Below are 14,304 nucleotides of genomic sequence, written 5' to 3' on the forward strand. Positions count from 1 at the left end.
GTGCAACAGACTGTCTCAAAAAAAAAAAAAAATATATATATATATATATATATATATAGAGAGAGAGAGAGAGAGAGCGAGTACTTGGATCTTGTACAAAGGAATTGAATTGTTCAATGCTACTTACAGCCAATATTTACTTATTTATCTTTATTTTATTTTTTTAAAGACAGAGTCTTGCTCTGTCGGCCAGGCTGGAGTGCAGTGGCGCAATCTTGGCTTACTGCAACCTCCGTCTCCCGGGCTCAAGCAATTCTCCTGCCTCATCCTCCTGAGCAGGTGGGATTACAGGCATGTGCCACCATGCCTGGCTAATTTTTGTATTTTTAGTAGAGATGGGGTTTCACCATGTTGGCCAGGCTGGTCTTGAACTCCTGACCTCAGGTAATCTGCCCCCCTCAGCCTCCCAAAGTGCTGGGATTCCAGGCGTGAGCTACCACACCCGAGCAAATACATTTTTAGTAAAGTTCTGAGGCAAATGATGAAACAGGGTTAGTATAAAATTTAGTATTTAGTTATTTGAATTTTTACTGACTGTTTTTAGGCCTGACACAGTTGTTTATTCTTTTTCTTTTGTTAGAGACAGGATCTCACTCTGTCACGCAGGCTGGAGTGCAGTGGTGAGATCATAGCTCACTGCAGCCTCGAACTCCTGGGCTCAGGTGATCCTCCCACCTCTGCCTCCTGAGTAGCTGAGACTACAGGGATGTGCCACCACACTGGGCAAGATCTTAAAATTTGTTATTTGATTTTTAAAAATTGGCTGGGCACGGTGGCTCACGCCTGTAATCCCAGCACTTTGGGAGGTTGGGGCGGGTGGATCAACTGAGGTCAGGTGTATGAGACCAGCCTTTTCAACATGGTGAAACCCTGTCTCTACCAAAAATACAAAACTTAGCCAGGCATGGTGGCATGAGCCTGTAATCCCAGGTACTCGGGAGGCTGAGGCAGGAGAATTGCTTGAACCCAGAAGGCGGAGGCTGCAGCAAGTGGAGATGGCGCCACTGCACTCCAGCCTGGGTAACACACGAAGACTCGGTCTTAAAAACAATTTTTTTTTTTAAATAGAGATAAGGGGACTCTACCAGTTGTCCAGACTGGTCTCTAACTCCTGGCCTCAAGTAATCCTTCTGTCTCAGCCTCCCAAAGTGTTTGGATTACAGGAGTGAGCCACCTTGCCCAGCCTGACACAGTGGTTTAGTTCTGGCTTTTTTTTGTATGTAATATAACACTTCATAGCAGGCATTTGATACTAAATGAATTAGGTAAGATGTACTTCACACTGAGGTTTCGAAACTGCGTGGCATGACATTTTAATCAACAGTACAAATCTGTAAAGAAGGGCTTTATCGTCAGCACAGAGCAGGAAAAACCTAAATAGAATGAAGGCAGCTAAAATGATTACTCAGTCATTAATTAACTATGCTGTCTAATCACCGCAGTTTCGACCTCTCTTTGGCTTCAAAAGTCAAAAAAGTCTACTTGCAAAAAAAAAAAAAAAAAGTCTACTTGCTCTGAAAGGAAGTTTGAGTTCTTTACCTTACTGTAAACTCTTAGAAGAGGAAACAAAACTGCCATTTAAATGTGCTAATGAACTTGAGTGTGACTATGCTATGAATCAGCGAGTTTCAAAATCAAAATTTCTCTGAGTCCTCCAGTCAAAAGACAAAGGCCTCCTTCTTGGCTTGATCACACTATTAATACGTACACATATTTAACCACCTCTTTTTAAAACTCCTTACAATTTACATCTGAAACATGAAGACGAAATGTGAATGAAATACTGTGATGAACATTAACCGTCCCAGCTACCAGCAGTGGTACGTCTCAACAGAGGACGATGACTTCTGTTGTCTCAGGTAATCTTCACAAAACCCGAGGAGAGGAACTGTCAGTCCCACCCCACGAAAGCGGCTACTGAATCCCAGATTGCCCCACGATCCCAGCTCTGCGAACGAGGTCACGTTCACAACGGCGGGAATTTCCGTAGCCGTGACACATGGCACTTCCGGCCGGCCGTGAGAGTCGGTGACGTGGCAGCGAGGACGGGCACGGTCGTCGGGGTCGGGGCACCAGGAACTGTCAGGTGGCCTCGGGGCAGCCCGGCTGGCAGAGAAAGGCTCGCCGGCGCGGCAGCGGCTGCGAGCCCGGAGCCGGAAGTGCCACGTGTCCTGATTGCGGCTGCGCGGCCGGCGGCTGACAGGCACTTCCGGCCAAGGCCTCCCTCCTTCTCTCCAGGTTTGGCTGCCGCCTTCTAGCCGGGCGTTCGCGGCCCCGCGGGCCCGACTCCCAAGCCTCATCTCCCAGGCTAGGCCGTGGCCGCCGGTGGCCTGGGGAGAGTGCGGCGCCATGCCTCGGGCTTAATGCGCCCCCCTCTCTTCTCCCAGTCTTCAGTCTTAAGTTGTTAGCTTCCTCCCTCCGCTTTCAGCAGTGGTCTTTCAGCTCTCTTCTTGTGCGCTGTTGTCGACCCCAACAAGCCCCTTCCAACCCAGATAACCGCCGTCGTCATGTCCCAGCCGGGAATACCGGCCTCCGGCGGTGCCGCAGCCAGCCTCCAGGCCCGGAACGGAGCCGCCTTGGCCTCGGGGTCTCCCTACACCAACGGTGAGTGCTGTCCTGGGGGAGGGCGCAGCCTGGCCAGGGCTGACTGACCGTTGCGTGCCACTGCTGCTTGAAGCAACATAGGTAGAGAGGGTGACCTTCTTAACCGGGTTCTGTCGCGGGTGGTGGTGGGCAGCTGGGCCAGGGGACCACGGCGATTGTGCACCTGTAGCCCCAGGCTCGGCTCAGTCTTTCACATTTATTTATTCAGTCGGTCACCAAAACAGTAAATGAGCACCTGCTGTATGCAACGCTCTGGGTGAAACATGGGTGAGAAAATGCCTCAAAACTCGAATATAAGGATCATAGTGTTTGGGTGCCTTCGCCTTCCATGCCACCTCACCCCAGTTTTCTAGAGAGCAAGATTTGGGGTCCGATTCATCTGGGTTTTGCAGGCCCTGAAGTGGTGGGGGGGGGCGTCGTACTCAGTCTGAGTTTCTGGAGATGTATGCATGCTTTTAGGACACCCCTTTAGGGCCTACTCATCTCTCCCAGAACCTTCCCAGAATTGTACCTACAACAGCTGTTCAGTGTTTCAGCTGTGGAAAAACCAAGTAGAAGGATCTCCTGCTTGATTTCTAGATGTCTGTACAGCATTTGGAAAGTGGTTGGACACAACTCTCTGAATCTCTGACAAGAGTCCACATGTACATTATAGTTTGTCATTTGGTGTGAGAATGTCTTATAATGTTATACCTCTTCTAGGATTCCTTAAATCATCCTGCATTGTGATTTGCTAAGATTATTTCAGTTGTTACAATCAACAAAGACTTTCTGCTGACAGATTGCCTACTTACCAGTTTACCTACAGATCTTTGGTTTACAGAAATAAGACTAGTAGAATAATGCTAAAGAACTTAAGTTGCCCATTAGAGTCTAAGATTTCTGTGAAGCTGGAGAAAACAGTGACTAAAATCGCTAAATTACATTGTTTTTAGAGAAGACCGCTGTTTTCTTTACAAAGATGGCTCTAAAAGACTTTTAAAAATGTCTGTGAGTAGGCAACTATGTGGGCAGAAGAAAGAATAAGTGGAGGAAAGCCACTGAAAGGATATTGAGTTAACCATTCTTTCTCAAAATTATGGTAACAGATTATGTAAACTACATTTTATTCTAGGATATTTAGTAACATTTACACTGAGGATGAGAAAAAATATGTTACATGACTATGGATTTTTCTTATCTATAAATTGCAGTTTTACATTAACTTTAAATGACAAATCCTCAAATGTGCTTCAATGTTTATATATGAGTGTAGTTGTCATAATATTGAAATGTTAAAGGGATTTGACCACTGTGGCATGCTGTATTAGAGATATTGTCACTATGTTGAGTTGATGCAGTCCAACAGATATTTGTTCCACACCTTTTTTTTTTTTTTTTTTTTTTGAGATGGAGCCTTGTTCTGTCGCCCAGGCTGGAGTGCAGTGGCATGATCTCGGTTCACTGCAACCTCCGCTTCCCGGGTTCAAGCAATTCTCCTGCCTCCTTAGCCTTCCAAAGTGCTGTAATTACAGGCCTGAGCCACTGTGCCCAGACCTCTTTTTTAAAATATAATTTTCATAGTCTTTTTATAAGTTCCATTTCTACAGGTTTTTTTTTTTTTTTTTTTTTGAGACGGGGTCTCACTGTGTCTCCCAGGCTGGAGTGCAGTGGCCGGATCTCAGCTCACTGCAAGCTCCGCCCCCCGGGTTCACGCCATTCTCCCGCCTCAGCCTCCGGAGTAGCTGGGACTACAGGTGCCCGCCACCTCGCCCGGCTAATTTTTTGTATTTTTAGTAGAGACGGGGTTTCACCATGTTAGCCAGGATGGTTTTTTTTTTTTTTGAGATGGAGTTTTGCTTTTGTCCCCCAGGCTGGAGTGCAATGGCACAATCTCAACTCACTGCAACCTCCACTTTCCAGGTTCAAGTGATTCTCCTGCCTCAGCCTCCCAAGTAGCTGGGATTACAGCCTCCCAAGTAGCTGGGATTAGGTGTCACCACACCTAGCTAATTTTCGTATTTTTAGTAGAGACAGGGTTTCACCATGTTGGTCAGGCTGATGTCCAGTGATCCACCCACCTCGGCCTCCCAAAGTGCTGGGATTACAGGCGTGAGCCACTGCACCTGGCCTCTACAAGTTTTTTGTTTTTTGCCTTTTTTTTTTTTTTTTTGAGATAGGGTCTTGCTTACACTGTCCCTCAAGCTGGAGTGAAGTGGCAGGATCACAACTCACTGTTACTCCTGGGCTCAAGCAATCCTCACACCTCAGCCTCCTCAGTAGCTAGAACTACAGGTGCATACCACCAGGCCCTATTTTTTATATAAGTATAAAATATAAATTATATAATGTATGTATTTTATTATTATTATTTTTTGAGTCAGAGTTTCACTCTTTTGCCCAGGCTGGAGTACAGTGGCTTGATCTCAGCTCACTGCAACCTCCATCTCCCAGGTTCAAATGATTCTCGTGCCTCAGCCTCCCGAATAGCTGGAATTACAGGCATGCACCACCATGCCTGGCTAATTTTTATATTTTTAGTACAGATGGGGTTTCACCATGTTGGCCAGGCTAGTCTTGAACTCCAAACCTCATAATGATCTGCCCACCTTGGCCTCCCAAAGTGCTGGGATTACAGGCATGAGCCACCACGCCCAGCCTAATATATATATATATAAAAAATACATTTTTTATCTATATTATATATAATGTAATATCTATATATAATTTTTTTTTTTTTTTTTGTATTGACGGGTCTCTCTGTGTTGCCTAGGCTGGTCTGAAATTCCTGGCCTCAAGTGATCCTCCTGACTCAGCCTTCCAAAGTGCTGGGATTAGAGGCATGAGCTACCAAGCCTAGCCTGGGTTGTTTTATTGTTCGTCCTGCTAATAATACAGAGGGTAGGGATGTGGTATCAAGTTGGAGGAGAGGATATTTTTCAAGAAGGTGAGAAAATGTTTCAATGCTGGGGTCTAGTTTTGCTTAACTATTCCAGAGCAGTAGTTGATGCTTGCATATTCTGTTGAAAACTCTTTTTTTTTTTTTTTTTTGAGACAGAGTCTCGCTCTGCCGCCCAGGCTGGAGTGCAGTGGCGTGATCTTGGCTCACTGCAAGCTCCGCCTCCCGGGTTCATGCCATTCTCCTGCCTCAGCCTCCCGAGTAGCTGGGACTACAGGCGCCCGCCACCTCGCCCGGCTAGTTTTTTTGTATTTTTTAGTAGAGACGGGGTTTCACTGTGTCAGCCAGGATGGTCTCGATCTCCTGACCTCGTGATCCGCCCGTCTCGGCCTCCCAAAGTGCTGGGATTACAGGCTTGAGCCACCGCGCCAGGCCAATTTTTTTTTTTTTTTTTTTTTTTTGAGATTTCACTTTTGTTGCCCAGGCTAGAGTGCAAGGCTAGAGTGCAGTAAGGCCTTGTGGCCTTATTAAGGACAATTTTGGGATGTGTGGGTAAAGAAGCTAAATTAGAAAGTTAGAGGCAAGAATGAATGCAGATGAGTGCTTCCCACCCAACTAGCAGCTTCAGAATCAGAGGAACCTGCTATAATAATGGTACGAATTGAGATCTCAGGTCCCACCTCTGTAAAATCCTATTTCATAGGATTCAAAAGGATCCCAGAATCTGCATTAGTAAAAAATCTCATGTGGCTGGATGTGGTGGCTCACACCTGTAATCCCAGCACTTTGGCTGAGGCGGGCAGATCACCTGAGGTCTGGAGTTTGAGACCAGCCTGGCCAAAAAGCTATAAGTTTCTTTAGGAAAGCCTGGGTCGGGCGTAGTGGTTCACACCTGTAATCCCAGCACTTTGGGAGATGGAGGCGGGAGGGTCACGAGGTCAGGAATTCGAGACCAGCCTGGTCAAATGTTGAAACCCATCTCTACTAAAGATACAAAAAATTAGACAAGCATGGTGACACACACCTATAATCCCAGTTACTTCAGGGGCTGAGGCAGGAGGATCACTTGAACGTTGGAGGTTAAGGCTGCAGTGAGCCAAGATTGCACCACTGTACTCTAGCCTGGGGGACAAAGTGAGACCAGTTCTGAAAAACCAAAACAAAACAAAACTTCAGTTTCTAACTGCCTTTGCAAGTTGATTCAGTCAATAAATGCACTAATTAATGATGGAAGTTATTATTTGCCTTTAGCGTTATTACATGATAATCAGATTAAGATCCATTAGTTTAAGAGGTCTTGCAGTCTCGCTATCAATTTTTGCAAAGGCCATATGTATACACAAAGACTTAGAAAACCCTGTCAGCCGGGCGTGGTGCCTCATGCCTGTAATCCAGCACTTTGGGAGGCCGAGGCGGGCGGATCAGCTGAGGTCAGGAGTTCAAGACCAGCCTGACCAATGTGATGAAACCCTGTCTCTACTAAAAATACAAAAATTAGCCAGGCATGGTGGCATGCCCCTGTAATCCCAGCTACTCAGGAGACTGAGACAGGAGAATTGCTTGAACCTGGGAGGCAGAGGTTGCAATGAGCCAAGATTGCGCCATTGTACTCCAGCCTGAGTGACAGAGCAAGAATTCATCTTAAAATAAATAAATAAATAAGGCCACAAATGGCTTCCTGGTTATTAAATAGAAAAATATTTTTCAGTCCTCATTTTCCGAGCTGCATTTGATACCTTTGGTTGTTATTTTATTTTTACAACAACAATTGCTTTCTTTGGTTTCTAGGATATTACCGAAAGGGTGGTTATGGTTTTCTTTCTTTTTTTTTGATTGCTATTTCTCAACAGCAGTATTCTCAGTATTTCTTCCATTTCTGATTGTTTTTTTCTCTCTCCTCCTTCAATATTGGTGCTCTTCAAGGTGACCTGTTTTTCTTACATGCTCCCTGGGTGTCTTTAATTCCCATGGTTTTAAATCTTATGCATATATCAGTGACTCCCAAAATTATATCTTAAGCTGAAACCTATCGCTTTGGCTGCAGACAAATACCTTTTTTTTTTTTAAGCAGAGTCTTGCTCTGTTGCCCAGGCTGGAGTGGGGTGGCATGATCTTGGCTCACTGAAATCTCTGCCTCCTGGGTTCAAGCAATTCTCCTTTCTCAGCCTCCAGAGTAGCTGGGACCACTGGCACCTGCCACCACACCTGGCAAATTTTTTGTATTTTTAGAAGAGATGGGGTTTCCCCATCTTAGTCAGGATGCTGTTGCTCTCCTGACCTCATGATGTGCCCGCTTCCACCTCCCAAAGTGCTGGGATTACAGGCCTGAGCCACCGCACCCAGCACAGATAAGTATCTTTATACTTATCTTTATAAGTATAGTATCTTTATACTTATTTTTGGGAGGCCGAGGCGGGTGGATCATGAGGTCAGGAGATCGAGACCATCCTGGTTAACACGGTGACACCCTCGTCTCTACTAAAAAATACGAAAAATTTGGCCGGGCGCGGTGGCTCAAGCCTGTAATCCCAGCACTTTGGGAGGCCGAGACGGGCGGATCACAAGGTGAGGAGATCGAGACCATCCTGGCTAACACGGCGAAACCCCGTCTCTACTAAAAATACAAAAAATTAGCCGGGCGAGGTGGCGGCGCCTGTGGTCCCAGCTACTCGGGAGGCTGAGGCAAGAGAATGGCGGGAACGCGGGAGGCGGAGGTTGCAGTGAGCTGAGATCCGGCCACTGCACTCCAGCCTGGGCGACAGAGCGAGACTCCGTCTCAAAAAAAAAAAAAAAAAGCCGGGCGTGGTGGCTCAAGCCTGTAATCCCAGCACTTTGGGAGGCCGAGACGGGCTGATCACAAGGTCAGGAGATCGAGACCATCCTGGCTAACCCGGTGAAACCGCGTCTCTACTAAAAAATACAAAAAACTAGCCGGGCGAGGTGGCGGGCGCCTGTAGTCCCAGCTACTGGGGAGGCTGAGGCCGGAGAATGGCGTGAACCCGGGAGGCGGAGCTTGCAGTGAGCTGAGATCCGGCCACTGCACTCCAGCCTGGGCGACAGAGCGAGACTCCGTCTCAAAAAAAAAAAAAACAAAAAAAACCCGAAAAATTAGCCAGGCATGGTGGCGGGCACCTGTAGTCCCAGCTACTCGGGAGGCTGAGGCAGGAGAATGGCGTGAACCCGGGAGGTGGAGCTTGCAGTGAGCAGAGATCGTGCCACTGCACTCCAGCCTGGGTGACAGAGCAAGTCTCCGTCTCAACAACAACAACAAAAAAGTATCTTTATACTGGACATCTCCACTGTCATTGGTGGCACCTGAAAATTAATGTGTTTAAAATAACTCTTCAATCTCTCTTCCCTTGGCCATCCCCCACCTTTGTTTTTTTAAGACAGAGTCTTGCTCTGTCACCCAGGCTGGAGTGCAGTGGTGCGATTGCCAGTCATTGCAACCTCCACCTCCTGGGTTCAAGCAATTCTCCTGCCTCAGCCTCCTGAGTAGCTGGGACTGTAGGCGTGTGCCACCACACCCGGCTAATTTTTCTATTTTTAGTAGAGACGGGGTTTCACCATATTGGTCAGGCTGGTCTTGAACTTCTGACTTCAGGTGATCCACCCACCTCGGCCTCACAAAGTATTGGGATTACAGGCATGAGCCACTGAACCTGACTTTTTTTTTTTTTTTAAAGACAGCACCTCATTCTGTCGCTCTGGCCAGAATGCAATGATGCAATGATAGCTCACTGCAGCCTTGAACTCCTGGGCTCAAGTGATCCTTGATCCTTGATCAAGTGGGTGGGGTGGCTCATGCTTGTAATCTTAGTACTTTGGGAAACCAAGTCAAGAAGATCCCTTGAGCCCAGGAGTTCAAGACCAGCCTGGACAACTTAGGGAGACCCGATCTCTACAAAAAATTAAAAAATTAGCCAGGTACAATGGTGCACGCTGGTAGTCCCAGCTACTCAAGAAGGGAGGTGGGAGGATCACTTGAGCCTGGGAGGTAGAGGCTGCAGTGAGGTGTGACACTTCAGCCTGGGTGACAGAGTGAGACCTCATTTCTAAAATAAAAAATAAAAAAACCACACACACACATACACAACCAAAACATATATTTTGTAGAGACAGGGACTTGCCATATTGCCCAAGCTGGTCTCGAACTCCTGGCCTCAAGTGATCCTCCCACCTTGACTTTCTAAAGTGCTGGGATTACAGGCATGAGCCACCATGCCTGGCTTATATTTCTATTCTTTTCTCTTTCTGTTCAAATGAATAAACACGGCCATCCACCAGGTTGCTCAGGTCAGAAACCTAGGAGTCATCCTAGATTCTTTCCTCTCTTCATCACCCATATTCAATTCCACTTAAAATCCCATGAGTGCTATTTCCTCAAATCAGTTTTTTAAAAATTTGAGTAATGTATAGCTACTAAATATTTCTCTGCCATCCTAATGTTAAATTATTTATTTATTTATTTTACTTCCGAGACAGGTTCTCACTCGTTGCCCAGGCTAGAGTGCAGGGGCATGATCACAGCCAGCTGCAGGCTTGATCTCTTGGGTTCAAGTGATCCTTCTGCCTCAGCCTCCCAAGTACTGGCTAATTATTTATTTTTTTGTAGAGATGGTGTCTCACTATATTACCCAGGTTGTTCTTGAACTCCTGAGGTCAAGCCGTGCTCCCGCCTTGGCTTTTCAAAATACTTGGATTACAAGATTAAGCCAACATGCCTGGCAAAAGTTTTTATTAAATGCGTATGTGCAAACACAAAGCTAGATGTAAACTTCATAAGGTTTATAGCTATTATACTATTATAAAACCAGACATTAAAAATATTAACAAATGGCTGGACGTGGTGGCTCATGCCTGTAATCCCAGCACTTTGGGAGGCCAAGGTGGCCAGATCACTTGAGGTCAGAAGTTCAAGAACAGCGTGACCAACATGATGAAATCTTCCGTCTCTACTAAAAATACAAAAATTAGCCAGGCGTGGTGGTGCATGCCTGTAATCCCAGCTACTCGAGAGGCTGAGTGAGGCGGCAGAATCGCCTGAACCCAGGAGGCAGAGGTTGTAGTGAGCTGAGGTCACACCACTGCACTTTAGCTTGGGCAACACAGCGAGACTCCGTCTCAAAAAAATAAAAAATAAAAAGCAATATAATTCAATTTTAAAACATTAAACAATATGCTACATTTTGTTTGAAACCACAATTGATTTGATTGTTTTAATTTTGAATATGTTGGAACATTATTTGGGTGACTATCATGCTCACTTTTTCCTTTTTGTTTTTGACACACGTTCTCACTCTGTAGCCCAGGGTGGAATGCTTGATTATAGCTCACTGAAGTCAAACTCCTGGGCTCAAGCAGTCCTCTTGCCTCAGCCTCCTGAGAAGCTAGGTCTACAGGCGTGTGCCACCACTCCTGGCTAATTTTTTAATTTTTAATTTTTTTTTTTTGTAGAAGTGGAGTCTTGCTATGTTGCCCAGGCTGGTCTTCCACTCCTCAGCTCAAGTAGTTCTGCTTTGGCCTCAAGTGTGCTGGGATTACAGGCATGAGCCACCATGCCCAACCTCTATACCATTTTAACAGGGGAAGGGTGGGGTGGGGGAAAGGACATTTACTGGAAAATAGACTTATAGGAAGGATAAATGGACTCTTAGAATAGATATGGGCCGGGCGCGGTGGCTCAAGCCTGTAATCCCAGCACTTTGGGAGGCCGAGGCGGGTGGATCACGAGGTCAGGAGATCGAGACTATCCTGGCTAACATGGTGAAACCCCGTCTCTACTAAAAATACAAAAAACTAGCCGGGCGTGGTGGCGGGCGCCTGTAGTCTCAGCTACTTGGGAGGCTGAGGCGGGAGAATGGCGTGAACCCGGGAGGCGGAGCTTGCAGTGAGGAGATCACGCCACTGCACTCCAGCCTGGGAGACACAGCGAGACTCCGTCTCAAAAAAAAAAAAAAAAAAAAAAAAAGAATAGATATGATAGCTTTGTGATGATGTCTGTTTAGGTGTGGTATGGGTATTTCTCATCTCAGGTCATGAGTCAGATTGATATCTTTCCTGGTTTGCCCCTGGGAAGTAGATTATGACCATTGAGTTCTTTTGGAAGTCTCCGTTTTAGGCAGATAAGAGATTTTAGAAACTCAAATGCTGTCTGCTTAAAATGATTTTTTATGCCATAGTAGTGTATTCTGGACCCCTTCACAATCACTGACCCATTATTATTTTTATTTTTATATTTATTTATTTATTTATTTATTTATTTAGAGACAGAGTCTCGCTCTGTTGCCCCTGCTAGAGTGCAGTGGCGCGATCTCCGCTCACTGCAAGCTCCGCCTCCTGGGTTCACACCATTCTCCTGCCTCAGCCTCCCAAGTAGCTGGGACTACACGTGCCCGCCACCACGCCCGGCTAATTTTTTGTATTTTTAGTAGAGACAGAGTTTCACCGTGTTAGCCAGGATGATCTCAATCTCCTGATATTGTGATCCGCCTGCCTTGGCCTCCCAAGGTGCTGGGATTACAGACATGAGCCACTGCGCCTGGCCTCACTGACCCATTGTTTTGATGGGCTACTTAGTAATGACTTCAGAATTTAAAAAAATTTTCCATTTAGTGAACGTGTCATTATATATTTATTACTACACTTTTTGTGAACTGCTTGCAATTGATCCATATATGATTTTCACATAGTGGGGAGGAAGGTCAGAAAAAAATATTTCATGTAATAGTTACTCACAGTATGTCTATGATAGTGACTACCACAAAACAAGTTCTTTTGTATCTGTCTTCCTGCCAGTTGGCCTTATGACCTCATACTCTTTTTTTTTTTTTTTTTTGAGACAGGAGACAGGGTCTCACTTTGTCACAGAGGCTGGAGTGCAGTGGTGTGAACACAGCTCCCTGCAGCCTTAACCTCCTGCACTCAGTGATCCTCCTGCTTCAGCCCCAAGTAGCTGGGGCTTACAGGCATGTGCCACCGTGCCCTACTAATTCTTACATTTTTTATAGAGACAAGGTCTTACTATTATGTCCAAGCTGGTCTTGAACTCCTGAGCTCAAGCTATCTGCCCACCTTGGCCTCCCAAAGTGTTGGGATTATAGGTGTGAGCCACCATGCCTGGCATCTTTTCATCTTTATTGACCTGTCAAATTTTTGCTTATTTTGTACATTTTGGTGGTATTTGGCTTTCACTTGGCTATACCTGGCTTGAAGGCACCTCTTTAGCATATTAGCTTGTGATAAGATTGTAAATACAACCTGTTTGCTCATGCCTGTAATCCTAGCACTTACAGAGGCTGAGGCAGGAGGATTACTTGACCTCAGCAATTTGAGACCAGTCTGGGCAACATAGTGAGTCTCTGTCTCTACCAAAAAAAAAAAAGTTTAGTAGGCGTGGTGGCGCATGCCTGTAGTCCCAGCTTCTCAGGAGGCTTGGATGAGAGGATCGCTTGAGCCCAGGAGGTCAGAGCTGCAGTGAGCCACGATTGTGCCACTGTACTCCAGCTTGGACAACAGAGTGAGGTGCTGTCTCAATCAATCAATCAATAAGTAAGTAAATAAATAAAATTGTAATACAAATATGAAACTAGGCCAGGACATCTTGTGGCAACATCGGGCTGTGAGATGGCCTATTTTTATCCAAGCGACCCAACATATGCTTATACATTAATTTTTTACAAATGTTTTCATTTATTCAGATACCTCTGTATTCACTCTGTTACTTGCTACTGTTTAGTCCATCTTTTTTTTTTTTTTATCATCCAGGCTGGAGTGCAGTGGTGTGACTTCGGCTCACTGCAGCCTTGACCTCCTGGGTTCAAGCGATCCTCCTGCCTCAGCCCCCCAAGTAGCTAGGACTACAGGTGCACACCATCAAGGCTGGCTACTTTTTGTATTTTTTATAGGCATGGAGTTTCACCATGTTGCCCAGGCTGGTCTTGAACTCCTGGGCTCAAGCTATCCACCTGCCTTGGCCTCCCAAAGTGCTGGGATTACAGATGTGAGCCACTGCGCTGGCCTTCATTGTGGTTTTCATTTGCATTTCTGTTATGACTGATGATGTTTGTATTTCTCTAATGACTGATGATGTTGAATGTTTTGGCATGTGCTTATTAGCTATCTTCTTTGGAGGTATATTTGAATGTCTATTTAAGTCCTTTGCTTATTTTTTAATTGGGTTATGTGTTTTTATTGCTGACTGTAAGAATATATGTTTTACTTTATTTTTTAAAGTCTTGCTATATTCGTTGGTAAGACTAATTTGTCCTCCTTTTATTGGAAGGTCCTGTCCAAAATGCATTGCTGTCTTCACAAGAGTCAGTGAGCCAAGGATACAATTTCCAGCTTCCAGGATCCTACTCTCATCCAATACCAGCAAAGACTTTGAATCCAGTCTCTGGACAGTCTAACTATGGTGGTTCTCAGGGATCTGGGCAGACTCTTAATAGACCACCTGTGGCCTCTAATCCAGTGACACCTTTGCTTCATAGTGGTCCTGCTCCCCGAATGCCATTACCTACTTCTCAGAACTCATGTACTACACCAATGCCTTCTAGTAGCTTTCTTCCTGGAGCCAACCTGCCACCACCTTTGAATTGGCAATATAACTATCCATCCACAGCCACACAAACAAACCATTGTCCTCCTGCATCATCCCAACCAACTGTATCTGGAAATACAAGCTTAACCACAAATCATCAATATGTTTCTTCTGGATATCCTTCACTTCAAAATAGCTTCGTAAAGTCAGGTAGTATTCTTATAGAAGTGCTTAAAATGTAGAAATGTGAAACTTCTGCTTATTTAGATATTTGAAATAA

General features: G+C 45.5%; 1 protein-coding gene across 3 annotated transcripts in view; it reads left to right on the top strand.

Moving 5' to 3' along the window:
* The first annotated feature begins 1,294 nt into the window (after positions 1 to 1,294).
* The window catches only part of SEC24A (SEC24 homolog A, COPII coat complex component), an 85,779-nt gene continuing 72,769 nt past the window's right edge, over positions 1,295 to 14,304 (top strand). For 2 of the 3 annotated variants that reach the window (XM_025387366.1, XM_025387368.1), the window contains exons 1-2: positions 1,295 to 2,604; positions 13,767 to 14,234. In XM_025387366.1, the coding sequence (XP_025243151.1) occupies positions 2,508 to 2,604; positions 13,767 to 14,234 (565 nt within the window). In that variant the 5' untranslated portion in view covers positions 1,295 to 2,507. The remainder of the gene's footprint in view (positions 2,605 to 13,766; positions 14,235 to 14,304) is intronic. The other variant, XM_025387367.1, reaches the window with a different exon arrangement.

This window comes from Theropithecus gelada, chromosome 6 (genome assembly GCF_003255815.1).
Source record: "Theropithecus gelada isolate Dixy chromosome 6, Tgel_1.0, whole genome shotgun sequence".
Lineage (NCBI taxonomy): Eukaryota > Metazoa > Chordata > Mammalia > Primates > Cercopithecidae > Theropithecus > Theropithecus gelada.